Source organism: Mustela nivalis (genome assembly GCF_964662115.1).
Source record: "Mustela nivalis genome assembly, chromosome: 6".
In the NCBI taxonomy this organism is placed as follows: domain Eukaryota; kingdom Metazoa; phylum Chordata; class Mammalia; order Carnivora; family Mustelidae; genus Mustela; species Mustela nivalis.
Window position 1 is genome coordinate 40,480,079 of NC_139025.1, and position 15,304 is coordinate 40,495,382.

The 15,304-nt window shown below is 43.7% G+C and overlaps 1 protein-coding gene across 4 annotated transcripts in view; it reads left to right on the top strand.

The window, feature by feature from the left end:
- Positions 1-1,987: 1,987 nt before the first annotated feature.
- The window catches only part of CCDC175 (coiled-coil domain containing 175), a 68,561-nt gene continuing 55,244 nt past the window's right edge, over positions 1,988-15,304 (top strand). For 3 of the 4 annotated variants that reach the window (XR_014312865.1, XM_082734967.1, XM_082734969.1), the window contains exons 1-5: positions 1,988-2,204; positions 4,281-4,366; positions 6,547-6,658; positions 10,689-10,824; positions 13,594-13,822. Coding sequence is in view for 3 of the 4 variants with exons in the window: in XM_082734967.1 (XP_082591093.1) it covers positions 2,048-2,204; positions 4,281-4,366; positions 6,547-6,658; positions 10,689-10,824; positions 13,594-13,822 (720 nt within the window). In the remaining variant the exon portion in view is untranslated. The remainder of the gene's footprint in view (positions 2,205-4,280; positions 4,367-6,546; positions 6,659-10,688; positions 10,825-13,593; positions 13,823-15,304) is intronic. The other variant, XM_082734968.1, reaches the window with a different exon arrangement.

The window sequence follows — 15,304 nt, forward strand, 5'->3', positions numbered from 1 at the left end:
AATGTTCTTTCACTATATTTGGGGGGATTTTTTTTTTTCCTTTTATGAAGTGCCTATTCATGTTGTTTGCCCAGGTTTCTATTTGGGAATTGATTAAGTTCCCAAATAGAAAGAATGGTTTGGATTTTGTAAAGGTCATCCCACACAGAAGGAACCATGGGTCAAAACAGAAGCTGAAAATACCTCAGAAAGCATGTTCAGGAAAAAGACAGAAAATAGACACAAGTCATAAAATCCAGGGAGCACAGGGTGGCTCAGTCAGTTAAGCCTCTGACTTAGCTTGGGTCATGATCCCAAGGTCCTCGGATGGAGTCCGGCTTTGGGCTCCATGCTCAGCGGAGATGCTGCTTCTCCCTCTGCCTACTGCTCCCTCTGCTTGTGTTTTCTCTCTCTGGGTCAAAAATATAAATAAGATTTTAGAAAATAAATAAATAATAAGATCTTTAAAAAAAAAAAAAAAAAGGTCATAAAATCTAAAACAAATCCAGTAAGGAAGGGGGGTCACTGAATGCCCCCTTAGAGACTGGCCTCATTCATAGGCAATGGAGAGCAATGTGGTCCATATGAGGGATGAGTGGGAAGAATATGTTGGTAGCAGCATAAATTTTGGCTTGGGGGCGTCCAGTCTAGGTAGCCCATGAAGAGAGGAATTTCTCACGGGGAATGTGCTAAAGGGCTATAGAAACGCAAAAGGACGTCAGGAAGACGCGGGAGAGGACAAAGCCGCCGCACCTTGCACGGCTGGAGCATGCGCGCCCCGACTGCTTTGCCCTGGCAAAGTGGGGGCGGCACTGCCTCCTACTGCTGCGGTCTCTGGAGACCCCACAACTACTGGGACTTGCACCCTACTGGGGTGGCCTGAAACTGCCACTCCTGGACACAGGAACAGAAATGGCTTCTTGGCCGTCTCATGTCCCGCCCGTGTCCCGGGTTGGCGGAACTAGGAAACCATCTGGCAAGAGTTATTTGCGACATCACTTTTCCAGGCTTCCTGCCTCTGCCACACCCGGGAGCGCCCAGAAAAGCAGGGAGAGATCTGAACTCCATAGACCCAGTCTCGCAAAAGCGGGGACCCAGGAGAGTGTCCCCGGCCGGGATATGGCTCTTCCCGGATTCTAGAACTAGTTTTGTTACCGACGTGCTAGGTCTTCTCCCAGGCAGTCCAGCGGAGTGATTCGGGGCAGAGGCTCAGGGTCCTCCCTGGAAAGCAGAAAATGTAACTACCTCAGAAAATTTTGTAAAAGTTAAAAGGGTTGTTGTAAAGGACTAAAAAGGTGCCTGCAGTGTAGTAAGCATTCAAGAAATGATAGCTAGTGTCGCTGTCACGATCTGATTTTAGCTTTGCCATCTGCAAACTTAAAAGAAGAGGGTTAAGCCATCTTTGCTGATTTCTCGCCGGCCAGAGGAAAGAGGAACTGATCGTTGGCCTCAGTCTGAGCCTGGCACTGGGCCGAATTTTGGAGATGCAGAGAAAAATAAAGAATATCCCTGCCTCCAAGAGCTCACGGTTGGTTAAGAAGGAGGAAAACCACTGATTCCAGGTAAAACGTGCAAATGATAGACTAGATACAAGGAAAGTTCTAGAAGAGTACTGAGATGGGTTTGGCAGCAGAGTGGAAAGATCGATACGGACTCCACTTTAAATCCAAAATTATGCCCTGGGACCGTGGGCCGATCACTTAGTCATCCCTCCCAGTTTCCCAGTCTGGGAAAGCGGAGCTGGCAGAACCGGCCTCACAAAGCCGCTGTGAAATCACAGCTCCTCCTGGAGGACCTGGCACAGAGATGCGTTCCCAAGTGATCCTTATTATGATTCCAGGGCTCCAGACAAACGTCCAGGACCCGAACCAAGATCTGCAAACGCAAGGAGGAAAGGACGGCTGGAGAGCGGCCCCGCCCTCCGGCATCGGTTAATTACCGCGGCTGAAGTTAAAAGAACCTGGGAGGCCCCCACCCCGGGAGTCGCGCAGGGCCTCGGCGTCCCTGTCGCCCGTGGCAACCGGCCGTCCTGGCTTCAGGCCCGAGAGGCTCGGCGCAAAGCAGCAAGATGGCCCTGAGCTCCTGGTCCCCAGAGCTGGGGTTCAGCGAGAAGACGCTGCGGGCGGCGGCCGTCTCCACCGGCCCCTCCCTGGAGTTATGCACCTTCCCCTCCACCCTGGGCTCCTCGGTCGCGACGGCGGCGCTGGAGCAGCTCTTTGTCGTGGGTGAGAAGCCAGCGGGCACCTCGGAGGTGGCCCCTAGCCGGCACCTGGGGGGGGGGGGTCCTCAGCGGCGACCTCCCCGCGGGAACTCGGGGTGTCCCAGGCTAAGGCAGAGCCCTCTCAGACTCCTTGGGGGAGAGAGAGAAGCAGCGCGGTGGGACCCAGGGCTCAGCTCTCTTGTTCTAGCCACGGGAGCGACTTGGCCCAGTTCACTCTAGCAACTGGTGGCAAACTCCAGGCAAAGCCTGGTCATGGCGGCCACTGCCGTTTGCCTGCGACTGGGATGCCCACCTGCATTTAGATTATACATCTTAATTTCCGCTTCTCCCTTCTTTTCTTGGTAAGTTAACTTCCTCCAAAAGTTTGTCATGATAAAGTGGAGAGTTTAATAGGCAAACAAGAAAGGGAGTGTTTAAGAAGCTCCTGTTGTATTAGACAAGGAAAATTAAACAAGGATGTTTGGGAGATGCAAACATAGTAACTCTGCCTGGGGACAGGTTGAAATGCTTCTTTAGTTAGAAAGCCGAACCTGTAATCAAGGCACCTAAGTTTAAGGTAAGACAGGGTCCAAGAAAGGGCATTTCTTGTTGAGCTCATAAACCATTTTGGCCCAACAACAAGAGCTAGGGTCTTGAACTCTTCTTCGCACTTGATCAGCAGGTGCATTTCATCCCAGTACTTCTGTGCAAATATTTTACTGCTAATAATTTCTGAACTCTCAGAAAGTTTTTTGTAGGAGGAAACTTCATTAAGCCTCTGGTGGGAATTAGAGGATATGCAGCTCTCCAGCCAGTTTGCAAGTGGGAACAACTTGTGCTCATTCATTCCATTAGAAGTAGGGGAAGGCGAAAACAGACGAGACCTGTCTCTTCCTAACACCTGCTTGCTTGCAAACTCAGTAACTGACTTTCTCCTGGTTTGAGAGCTTAGTTCATTAAGAGGATCTGAGTTTCCTGGAACTGAGGCCAGAAGTTGTTCTTTAGGGGCGCCTGGGTGGTTCTGGCCATGATCTCAGGGTCCTGGGATCGAGCTCCACATCAGCTCTCTGCTGGCGGGGAGCCTGCTTCTTCCTCTCTCTCTGCCTGCCCTCTTTGCCTACTTGAGATCCCTCTTTCTCTGTCAAATAAATAAATAAAATCTTTAAAAAAATTTTTTTTCCTTTACTCTTCTGAGGGGAGAGTATGGCCATTAAGACTAAGGGCTTTGGAGTCAAACTTGAGTTTGCATCTAGACTCTCAGTGATGGGCTCTGTGACCTTGAACATATGATACACTCTCAAAAGTCAGATTTCTCCACTGTGAAATGGAAGTCATCATAAGATTACAGTAATCAACTTAGATAATGAATGTAAAGCATTAATCTCATCAAACTTATCCCACACATAAAGATGCAGGCCTGGAAGTCATTGGACAAAGTCTGGATAACTTCCTGGCACTAGAGCCAAGGTAAGTATAGCTCTCTCTGTTCTCTGCCTTATATTCATTTTTCCCCTTCCTCCTTTCCATTTGGTACATATCTGGTCTTCATTACCATTACTAACATTTCATAAACCTCTCTTCTTATGTGCTTCCTACCTAGAGTGTGTGAAGGAAGAGAGACACCTTTCGTATGTCTGTCTACCTCATGCCTACCAGTTTTACAAATCTTTACTCTCATCCCAGGATTTAAATATTGGCACAGAAGTAAAAATGACATAAGGGACTTTGAAACCGTTAATTAAATGAGTGGATTTTTTGCAAAATATTTATATATGTACAAGTGTATGTTCTATGAAAACATTCTCAAACCTACATTATAGGCCTGTTATATTTATTCCTTTCATAAAAATTTATTGAATTTTTTGTCCTGTTCTATATAAATTCCTTCTTTCTCTCATGAGAGAGGCAAAGATGGAATATCAAGAGGAGTTTGTCCTCAAGAAGCAATAAATGTATACCTAAGTGAGAATACTATCAATTCAGAAGAGATTCATATAAGTACTATAGGAATTCAGGTATCATTTTTAGCTGTGCGGGCATTTGTGCAGGCTGGACCAAAAAATAAGAGATCTTCATTTTCTAATCTTTTTTCTTTTTTTAGAACAATCATTGCAAAGTGACTATTTTAAATGCAACGAAGAAGCTAGGACCTTTCTTAAGGACATTGCTATCGCCGTTAAGAAATTGGTATGGTATTATCTATAAGAACTATTATTTTTTCAATCTTTCACTTATTTCTTCATCAACTTTTAATTTAGCACCAAGTCTATTCAAGATACTTGAGTAGCTGAATAGGGAAAATATCCCAAGTGAAGAAAATGTTTATCTCAATTCACAAGCATTTGCACAGGTGTTGATCAGCTGGGGAGTGCTGCCTGATTTTCCATGAAGAACCCCGAGTTAAGGACCTATGCTGTGCATGGGGGGGGGGTGTTTGCATTGCAACCTGCTTAGGAGAGCAATACTGGTGATGGCATTGCTCCATGAAGGGGCGGGCCACATGGGCAAATGCTTGACCCCAATATAGAAACCATGTATGGTCCCTACTCACTCAGTTCTCCATAAGCAATTTCTTACATAACTGCTGAGAGATGTCTTGGTACCTGTTCCACTGAGGTACAGTACTGGTCAGTGAAAACAAACCAACTCTTTGTTATGCTCACTGGGCCCCATCAAAGAAATAGTTAAAGAATTTCTTTTTGAAGCATCAGGTGTGTCTATATGGTCCTGGGTGATATTTACAATGCTTCCCCAGCGGGGTCAGGAGGGTGACGTCTCTTCATCTGATTTAAAAATATTGAAGAATCAACTGCATATCAAGTATCTAAAAATGTAGACACGTGCCTCTAAAGGAGTTTGAGTCTAAAGGCTGCTGAGAAAAGTTCATCTCCTTGATATTTTTCCTGTGATTATATGTACATGAGTATGTAGACTACAGCGTTACGCTTTATAGTCCAGGTAAAGCCTGGGAGCTGCTGTGTGTGATGCCACTGTGGCCCCGTGGAAACCTGCCTCTGCTTTGTTCTTTGAGTTTTATTTTCCTCCTGGGTTTGAAGGGGTCAAGATATTTAGTGTGGCTTACTGAAGTATCTAGTATGTCTCCATGTAATATATGAGCTGTGAAATCTCTTAGCGATAAATCCCTCCATCTTATAAAGCAATTAATTTTCACCATTCTGAAAGCACAGCATATTTACCCTGGGGGAAAAAAGTTTTTTAAATAGACAAGTCAAAGGTGGAAAGTAAAAACCACCATACTCTCAGCACCCTAAAATAATCATAATTAACTCTTTAATGAATGTCTTTTCTACTTCCAGGAAATAGGCAATGCCTGTATTGAAATCTTTTTTTTTTTTTTAAAGATTTATTTATTTACTTGACAGAGAGAGATTACAAGTAGGCAGAGAGGCAGGCAGAGAGAGAGAAGAGGAAGCAGGCTCCCCGCCAAGCAGAGAGCCCGATGCGGGACTCGATCCCAGGACCCTGAGATCATGACCTGAGCCGAAGGCAGCGCCTTAACCCACTGAGCCACCCAGGCGCCCTGTATTGAAATCTTTTTAATATAAAAGTGATCATGTTATGTATACAATGAAGTAATCTGCTTTTTATGACTCATAAAATATAATCACAACCAATTATTTAAGAGAAGATTACCTTTTTTTGTTTAAGATTTATTTAGTTATTTATTTGATAGGCAGAGATTACAAGTAGGTAGAGAGGCAGGCAGGGGGCAGGGGGGTGGGGAGCGGGGAAGAAGGCTCCCCACTGAGCAGAGAGCCTGCTGCGGGGGCTCGATCCCAGGACCCTAGGATCATGACCCGAGCTGAAGGCAGAGGCTTTAACCCACTGAGCCACCCAGGTGCCCCATGTACCTATTTTTTTTTCCACTAACAGATTTTTTGGATGGATTTCCTTTTTTAAAATAAGCCTCACCAAAAAAACAAAGCATAAAAATCCCCACCAGACTATTTGTTTGGATTTATGGTTATGTATAAAAAAAATATTGTTCTTTTTATCCCTAAACATTTTTATAGGCATTTTCCATCTTTTAATTAATCAGCTTTTTTCCTCAGCATTACCCTTGTTTTTGGAGTCTCTCCTTTTAAGTTGAAATTGCATACAAGAAACAGAAGAAAAGATAATTTCTGAGAGGAAATCAGCAGAGATTAAAAGATGTCTTATTTTAACAACTGATTATAGAAGAGTGATTTTTCACACTTTCTATTCCAAATAAAAATACGAGCAGAAGGTGTTGAACAGAAATCAAAGCTTGATCTCTAAAAATATTTATAATAGGGCATTGCTTAGGAAATCAATTTTATTAGTTTACTGCCTTAACTTTTTAAATATATAATTCAAATTTTCAGGAAGAAATGAGAAAAGCCACAATCGATCTCCTGGAAATTGAAAGCATGGAACTCAGCAGACTATACTTTCTACTGGAAACTCTTCCTACTAGCATTGGCCGAGAATTGGAAGGTACTTTTAAGGTTATCAACCATAGAAATTTAGTTTATTTTACAAGAAAATAGAGCCTACTACTTGTAGGAAGGCACATTTAATAGTTAGGTCATGTCAAAATATAGCTAGAAAGCGTGCATGCACAACACAGAGATCCATATTAATTTCCCCTTACATTTTAAGTGGAAATGATATATATAAAACTTGAATTTATGTAATTTAGTATCTAGATAGACTAACGATATATAGATCAGCCCATTCCAAATTGGTATTTATTCAATTAAATTAGGCAGCTTGACTCACCTAAACCATTATTCTACTTTCTCTTTATAAATTTCAGAACTATAAGTGCCTCATATAAGTGAGGTGTCATATGATACTTATCCCTTTGTGACTGGCTAATTCCACTTGGCAGGTCTTCAAGATTCATCCATGTTATAGCATGTGTCAGAATTTTCCTTCATTTTAAGGCTGAACCATATTCCATTGTATGTGTATATGGTTTTTGGTGTATCTCTTCATCCACTGACAGACCCCTGGGTTGTTTTCACCTTTCAACTATTGTGAACAAAGCTGTTATAAACATGGTGATGCAAATATATGCTTGAGCCCCAGCTCCCCATCCTTTTGGGCATATATACAGAAGGAAATTGCTGGATCATATGATCATATCGTACTTTTACTTTAAGTGTTGAGAAACTGCCATACTGCTTTCCCTGGTGGCTGCAGTAATTTACATTCCCACTGCAATGCCCAGGGATCCCAGTTTCTTCACATTCTTGTCAACCTTTGTTCTTTTCTGTTCCTTTTGTTTTTTTAGATACAGCCATTCCAATGGGTATGAATTGGTATCATGGTTTTGATTTGCATTTCCCTAATGACTAGTGATATTAAGCATTTTTTCATGTGCTTATTTTGAAATCGGCTTATCTTCTTTGGAGAAATACCTATTCAGGTCCTTTGTTCATCTTTTAAGTAGGTTATTTGGTTGTTATTGAGTTGTGGGGATTCTTCCTCATGGACTCTAATGTTAATCCTGTATCAGATGATTTGCAAATATTTTGACCCATTCCATGGTTTGCCTTTTCACCTGATATTGACTATCAATGTACAAAAGTTTTAAATTTTTAAAAAGATGTTGTTTATTCATTTAAGAGGAGAGGGAGAAACAGACCTCCCTGCTGAACAGAGAGCCCAAAGTGAGGCTCAATCCCAGGACCCTGAGAACATGACCTGAGCTGAAGGCAGACACTCAATCCATTGAGCCACCCCTTCACTCCCAAAAGTTTTAAATTTATGAAGTCTTTAAGTTTTAAATTTAAATTGATGTAGTCCATTTTATCTATATTTTCTTTTATTGCCTATGCTTTTGGTGTCCTATCCAAGAAATCATTGCTAAATCCAGTGTCTTTAAGATTTCCTCCTATGTTTTCTTCTAAGAGTTTTATAGTTTTAGCTCTGGCATTTAGGTTTTTGATTTGTTTCTGATTACATTTGGTATTTGGTGTAGGGTAAGAGTTCAGTTTCATTTCCCCTGCTGTCCGGAGTGTTGGCTGAGGCTCACAGCTCAGGTCCTCTACAGGAAAGCCTACAAAAGCTTGACACTGCCCTTGGTCCCTTATCTCCTCAGGTGCATCCCACGTTCAGGGAACAGTCACGGTGAAGAATAGAAAGGGTTGCCTCCCTTGCTCAATGGAGAACAACTCCCAAGTGTCCACACAGCTCCAAAGCTTACTGCCATTTAACCTCCCCCTCCCCCACCCAGGGGTCTAAATTAAAAACAAACAAAAGCAACAACAACAAATCACTTTTTAAGTCAATGTTTCACTTGTCCATTTATTGCCTTGCAGCTCCAAATCTACCTTCCTTTACTGTTAGGAGAGCTGGGCCTGTCCTTACCCCCTTTACCAGCCAGCACCATGTCGAGCTTTGTCAAGAGAGGGCACTGGAAGGGTACTGGAGGGAAAAGGGGGTCTCCTTCTGGCCCCAGAGTGCTCAGCTTGGCCAGTGCTTGCGGTGCACACAGCTGCTGCTTGTCAGGCTCCCATAAAGCCTGGCAGCTCTCCTCTACCACCACCACCCCACCCCCACCAAGGCAGGTTCCGCCATTCCCCACCCCAGGGCAGCTTCCTCCAGGACTTCCCACCTCCCCCCACACCTTAACCTGCAACTTCCTCCAGGCCCCCTGGGGCAGCTTCATGGTGGATTGCTACCTGTGAGCAGCTTTCCTAGCACTCTTCAGATGGCCTTGCAGTGAGATCTGAAGTGTGGCAACTCCCTGTGGACAGGACCCCTTGATTCCCCCAGAAGGCAGATTTCCATAAGTTTGGCTAGCTCAGCATCTCATGAATTTATTTGCCATCCTGTGAGCCACAGCCCTCTCCAATGAGGCCTGGATCTCAGGGCTGGAGGGGCTGTTTCCTCAAACTCTTCTCAGCCCTGAATCCCTTAGAGTTCTCTTCTCTCTCTTACTGTCCAATCCCTCATTACTCTAGTCGTCTCTTAGGCTTACTAATTCTCTATATTAAACTTTTCCTGTTCAATTTATAAGATTTCTATCTCCCAATTAGACATGGAATGATGGTCAGTTATAAAACAAGATGCATGGTGTTAGTGTGGTGTGCCAGGGAAAATACATAAACTCTATATACAGGAAAAAAAAAAGACTTAGAAGAATCTGTGCTGAAGGCAGAATTAAAACTCTATGTCTTAGTTTTATCATCAGGAAAAATATTTAGAAGGAAAAGCGCATACTAGCATACTAGCTAAAGCGGTTCTTGATACCTACTGAATACCTAACCACATAAATTAAACTGGTCTTGCATTAAAAAACTTTGCTACTCAAAGTGTGATTCTTGGGTCAGAAGCCTTAGCAGCACCTAAAGGCTTTTTATAAAATGCAGAGTCTCTAGATTCTACTATATCAGAACTACTATATCAGAATTTGTATTTTGTATTTTGGGGCACCTGGGTGGCTCAGTCAGTTAAGCATCTAACTCTTGGTTTCAGCTCAGGTCATGATCTTGGGGTCATGGGTTCGAGCCCCATGTCGGGCTCCATGTGGAGTCTGCTGCTCCCTACCCCTCCGCTTCTCCCCTCGCTCATGCACACTCTTGTACGCTCTCTCTAAAATAGATAAATGAATTCTTGAAAAGGATCTGTATTTCAATAATATCCCCAGGTGATATTTATGCATATTTGAGACATCAAAGTTTGGAAAGTACAGCTACAACAAGTGAACTTAACAAGTAGCCTTGGAGAAATCACTTAGCTCTGTCAGGTGGCACTACCAGCTCGTTTCTAGAGAATTTTTGGTGTAGAAATGGGTAGTCAGTACCTTCTAAACATTGGTGTGAAAAAATACATTTCTCCATCTATCGCGCACTGTGGTAGACCTTTGCAGGCTTACGTGATTACACTGATGTGTTATTTGTTGAGGAATAGTTAGTTCTTTAACATGCCAAGTTCCCCAGAAAACAGAGCGGGGGGCTTTTGCACTGTCATTTGGGAGCACAACCCAAGGGGGAGGCGGGCAGCATAAGGAGACCAAAGCAGGAGGAGGGAGAGCAGATATGGGGTGTAACCGGGTACTGAATGACGCTGAAAGCAAGTCCCTAAGCACGGGAACACGCTCCAAGACACACTGTTCCGTCTTCTCCTGTCCCTCATGGGTCCACTGTTTGCCCACCTCCCACACTTTGGGTTACACGTATACCGGTGTGTGTGTTTAAAGAAGTCCCATGGCAGAGGGGACAAGGAGGTCCTGGACAGCAGGTGAGAAGTGCGAAGAAAAAGCAGGAATGACGTGCTGCCAGGCCACACCAATGTGATGTCATTGAGAGCCCATCAAAACCTGGTCCCCACAGCAGCAGCGGGAGTAGGAGAAAGAACTGATCAGTGAGATTGAAGCGGTCCAAAGGGGTAAGAGGCCCCTGCTGCAAGGACATAGTTAAAAGAGTATTTCAAAGAAAGACCTGTCTTTTTTCATGATTTGGAAATTCAGTATCAAGTGTGCCATTTCTCAAATAATTTTCTGCTTCCTTTTAAGAATGTGTCAGAGACGCACGCAGATTAAATCTTTTTGAGATAAATCAAATAAAGACGGACATTAACAGGATGGGTGATGACATACAGTCTCTGAAGATGAGAATACTTGATCTGAAAAGAATTAATGATGCTTTAGGGTATGTTTTTTTGTTTGTTTGTTTTGCTTTGTTTTTTTAATTCAGTACTGGCGGGAGTTGGGATCTGTGGCTGGAGTCTGAACATTGTCTTAAGGGGCCTGTCCTCTGGTCTGAGCCAAGTAGGAGGTAGATATCACCTAGAGCAGATGACTCTGGCTGATGAGGGGGGCGTGATGGCCACACAGAGCTGGGAGGAGAGCATAAACTCTTCAAGCCCTGCAGTCCGAAGACCTGTAAAGTTTCAGAGGCCAACCAGCTCCTCAGCAGCTCCTACTATGTGTGAATCACATGCCCCCTCCAAAGGGAGAGGCACACAGTGGTTTCGGTTTCCACTTTACTAAAGTTAAGTTTACAAACCTCTGCCACTAAAGCAAGAGATCTGGCTGGGTGTAGTAAATACAGTATCAAACCAGACACATTGTAGCTAGTTTAGTTTCTTAAAGATATTTAGCCATAAACTGCTGGAGATCTGAGGATGGGTTTGGTTCCCAGCAGAGAATTAATTACAGACTTGATCCGTAATTGAACGAGATGATATATAACCGCTTGTAGCTCAGATTCTGAGACCTGTTAGTTTCTTTCCTTTATTCCTGAGCTGTGTCACCAGGACTTTACCCCCTGCGCCTCCTTTCCTCCATCTGTAAAATGAGGATTGCAAGCTTGAATTTATGCAGCTCCCGGAGGAAGAGACATATTTTGAAAGGAAAACCAACAAAACCTGAAGAAGGACTTGCATTGTGTGCAAATCTGTAAGGCTAACACATAGATATCAGAATGTCAGTTTGTCAGAGGAAGAAATGTTGAAAGAGCCCCCATGAAAGAAAGAAATCTTCTTGGGAAGCTGAAGTGATCAGGAGGTTGCTGGGTGCCCGTGCTATCAACGGGTCAGGTATTAGGTGGAGACCTTGAGGCCCAGGGATACCTTTCCCCAGTTAGGGCCTCAGAACCCCCATTCTGGGGGATGCTCCTTAAAAAAGAAAGTTCTTGATCACCTAAGCTTGAGAACTCTAACCCCTCATAGGGATTCACAATGTGGATTCACTAGCCACAATTGTCAGAGACAGCTGGGTGAACTAGCTTTTGATTCCTAAACTGATAAAAGGAAGATAATATGCAGGCTGGCCAGCACCAGCACCCCTGTACAGACCAGCGGTTCTCAAACTTGAGGATACATCAGAATCACTTGGAATGCTTCTTAAAACCCAAACTACTAGAGCTTTCCCTGGCACCCCAAATTTCCAATTGAGTAGGTGTAGGATGTGGGAGTAAGAATGTGCATTTCTGATGAGTGGCCAGGTGATACTAACACCGCTTGTCCTGACCACACTTGGAGAGTCCCTGTTCTAGAGAAATCTTTATGGAAAGGTGAATGCCAGGCATAAGGTGGGCTGTTTGATGAGCTACTGTCACCCAGCTACAATGTCATTGCATCCATTTTTCAAAGAAAACTTTCCGCCAAGACGCAAACACTCTCTGACAGGTTGTCCTCTCCTGGACAGTCCCCCCGAAAAGGCAAGTTCTTTGCATAGGTTTTCCTTAGGTCCTGTGTTCAATGTCTGAGTTCTCTCTTCTCCACCCATCTCAATACACCTAGTCAGGTTTTTTTGTTTTGTGGGTGTTTTTTTTTTAACTAGTTTTGCTTAGTTGCACTGAGGCTGCTCAATCCTTAGGTTGACTCATTCTTAGAAGGCTTCCTCTACTAGACCGACAAGGCACCCATTACCCAGCCTCTCTAGCCTGGACTTTTTTTTTTTTAATATTTTATTTATTTATTTGACAGAGAGAGATCACAAGTAGGCAGAGAGGCAGGCAGAGAGAGAGAGAGAGGAAAGCAGGCTCTCTGCTCAGCAGAGAGCCCTATGCGGGACTCGATCCCAGGACCCTGGGATCATGACCTGAGCCGAAGGCAGCGGCTTAACCCACTGAGCCACCCAGGCACCCCTAGCCTGGGCTTTTAACTGCATTTCCGTGGTACAGCTGACTTCTAGAAAATAAACTTAACCAACAGCCTGTTTCCATTTTCCTGAGGCTTCACACACAATCCCCCTGAACAACTGAAGTCTTTAGAGAAAGGAAAAAAGGTCTTAATGTTGTAGAAGTTTTTAAAAAAGGAAAAATCTAGAAATGGTGCCAGTTGTCTGTCCTTCCCATCTTGCATTGTTAGCCCTGGGTAGATGTTTCTCTCCATCGTAAGGTCTTAGATGGATGTGGCTAGCAACAGAGAGGTGAAGTTAATGTCTTGTCTTGAACTCAGATTTGGCTGCAGCTGGGAGAGGATAAGAGAGTTCAGGTTAGGTTTCAAGCATCTTCTGAACAGTGAAGACAGATTCTACACACTCCTCCCTTGACTCCTGTCCACCAGAGGAGGGCTAGAGCACTGGCAGGGATGGATCAATTGCATGTTTCAGGATAAGGTAGTTAGAGCAATGCAACCCATCAGTCCATTTGTTTGGTCACATTCCACTCAACTTCTTGAAACTGTTTTTGAATCCTTGCATACTTTAGACCAATACATCCCATAGTTACTATCAAGAATGGGCTGGGTGGGGTAAGGCAGGACCACATAAAACTTTTGTAGCAATGAACAGTTGCAAGAGTGACATTCATCTTGTGTTTCCTTCTCAACCGAGTTTAAGAGATCACAGAAACCTCTGAAGTAAGTATTTCTTACAGTTTCCCTCTTTATGGTGTTCATCTCCACAAACAGACTTTAAATTCCCTTTCCTAAAAACCAAACTTTACATTCCATGAGCCATCCTTTTCTCCTAGTAAAGAGCAAGTGTTGCTGGTAAAGAAGCATGAAGAGCTAGTGATGACGCTCAACCACACGATGGAAGAAAAAGCCTCTACGACTGTTTACATCAATGAGACCTACACTCAAATACACTTGAAGAGAAAAGAAATTGAATTGCAAAAACAACATCTCAAACAAATAGAGGAACAATTGGAAAAAGAGAAGGAGGAATTTTTGAAAAGAAAACAAAAATTGAATGAAGAGGTAAGTGGCATGATTCATTTAAAAAAAAAAAAAAACAGAATTGTATAGAATCTCAGGCAGGAAATTCTCAAGGCTAACAAGCGTTCCATGCAGTACTTCCTATGACCAGTGGGATGGGAATAGGTCAGAGACACAAGCACCCTGGAGCCTCTTAGAGTACACACTGGTCATGTCTTAGCATCTCAGGTCATGGGAAAGAATATGAGTGATGGGATTTGTAATATTGGGGTAGCCCTTTGCTCATAGGCAGCCTTACAGTGACAATGACCTTGTGTTTGTGGTATCTCCTTGCCTCTGACTATTCTGAGACCATGTCTCTATGGACAAGACCAGGGAGTTCTGCCCTGCCAAGCCTTCAGCTCCAACTAAATGCACTGGAACAGAGCAACCTGCAGAAGGCATAGGCAGAGCCAAGGGCTGCAACATAAAAGACTATTTCGAGACTAGCAATTTGGGGAAAGTGGATGGGAATGACTACCACATCTTGGTGTCTGCTAGGATATGTTAATCAAAATTCACCGTCAGAGTGGCTTGTGATGGTTCCTCTTTGCTGTGCTTCTGTTACCCCAGGAGAGGCAGGGCTGTCTGCATGGGAGGTGTTCCCAGCCGACTTCCTTCTTCCCCATGTGTGGCAGTCTAGCTCATGATGAGAACTGCAGCTGGGTCCCTGCTGCTGTCCACTCTGAGATGGGCATGACCATCATGCAGGAAAATTGGCTAGGGCTCACAACCTGGGTAGCGCCCACCAATGTTCCCTGAAGGCACGTGATAGGCTAGGGTAACAGCCTGTTAATTTCCTTTACTTCCTATGAGAAAGGAAAAATCTATTACAGCTATCTGAGTCTTCAAATTTGTAAGCTCTCCCCTAATACAAAATAATTTGCCAATACGATGTCTATGACCGCAAGACCTTGGGAGAAGTCTTTGGCTGAAGAATGAACACAGAATTCTGATTTTCAACAAAATGTATTAATCCCCAAATTCCATTCCTATGCAACAGTGCCCTGGTGCTGAGCTAATTGGCCATGATCATGTTCATTCTTAAGACACTTTGGGTGCAACAGCTTTGACAGCAAGCCACCCAAATGTATGCTTTCATAATTCTTGGGTACAGAGCTGAATATGCTTTCTCAGGCTTTATTACTCATTTAGTTACGTTGTTCTTGATCATTTTACCAGACAAATGCATTGATGTGTTTGATTTGGGTCTGACAAGTAATCACAATATGTTTGATCTTGGTAGAATGGTAAGAAGTTGTCCAAGACTGTGAGCTGCCCAGTCTTCAGTGATTTTTACTCTGTTTTTAGTCTGCTTTTCTTTCCCATTAAAAAAGGGGGGGGGGAGTTTAGATTTCCAGATCATTCATCATTTTTTTTCTTTGATTTTCCTGATCTTATTAGCACACTAAATCTGGTGGCCGTTGCTATGATGTTTTACTAGTAGATTGCTACCATGGCCGTTTGCTTTTAGAATTTGCTATT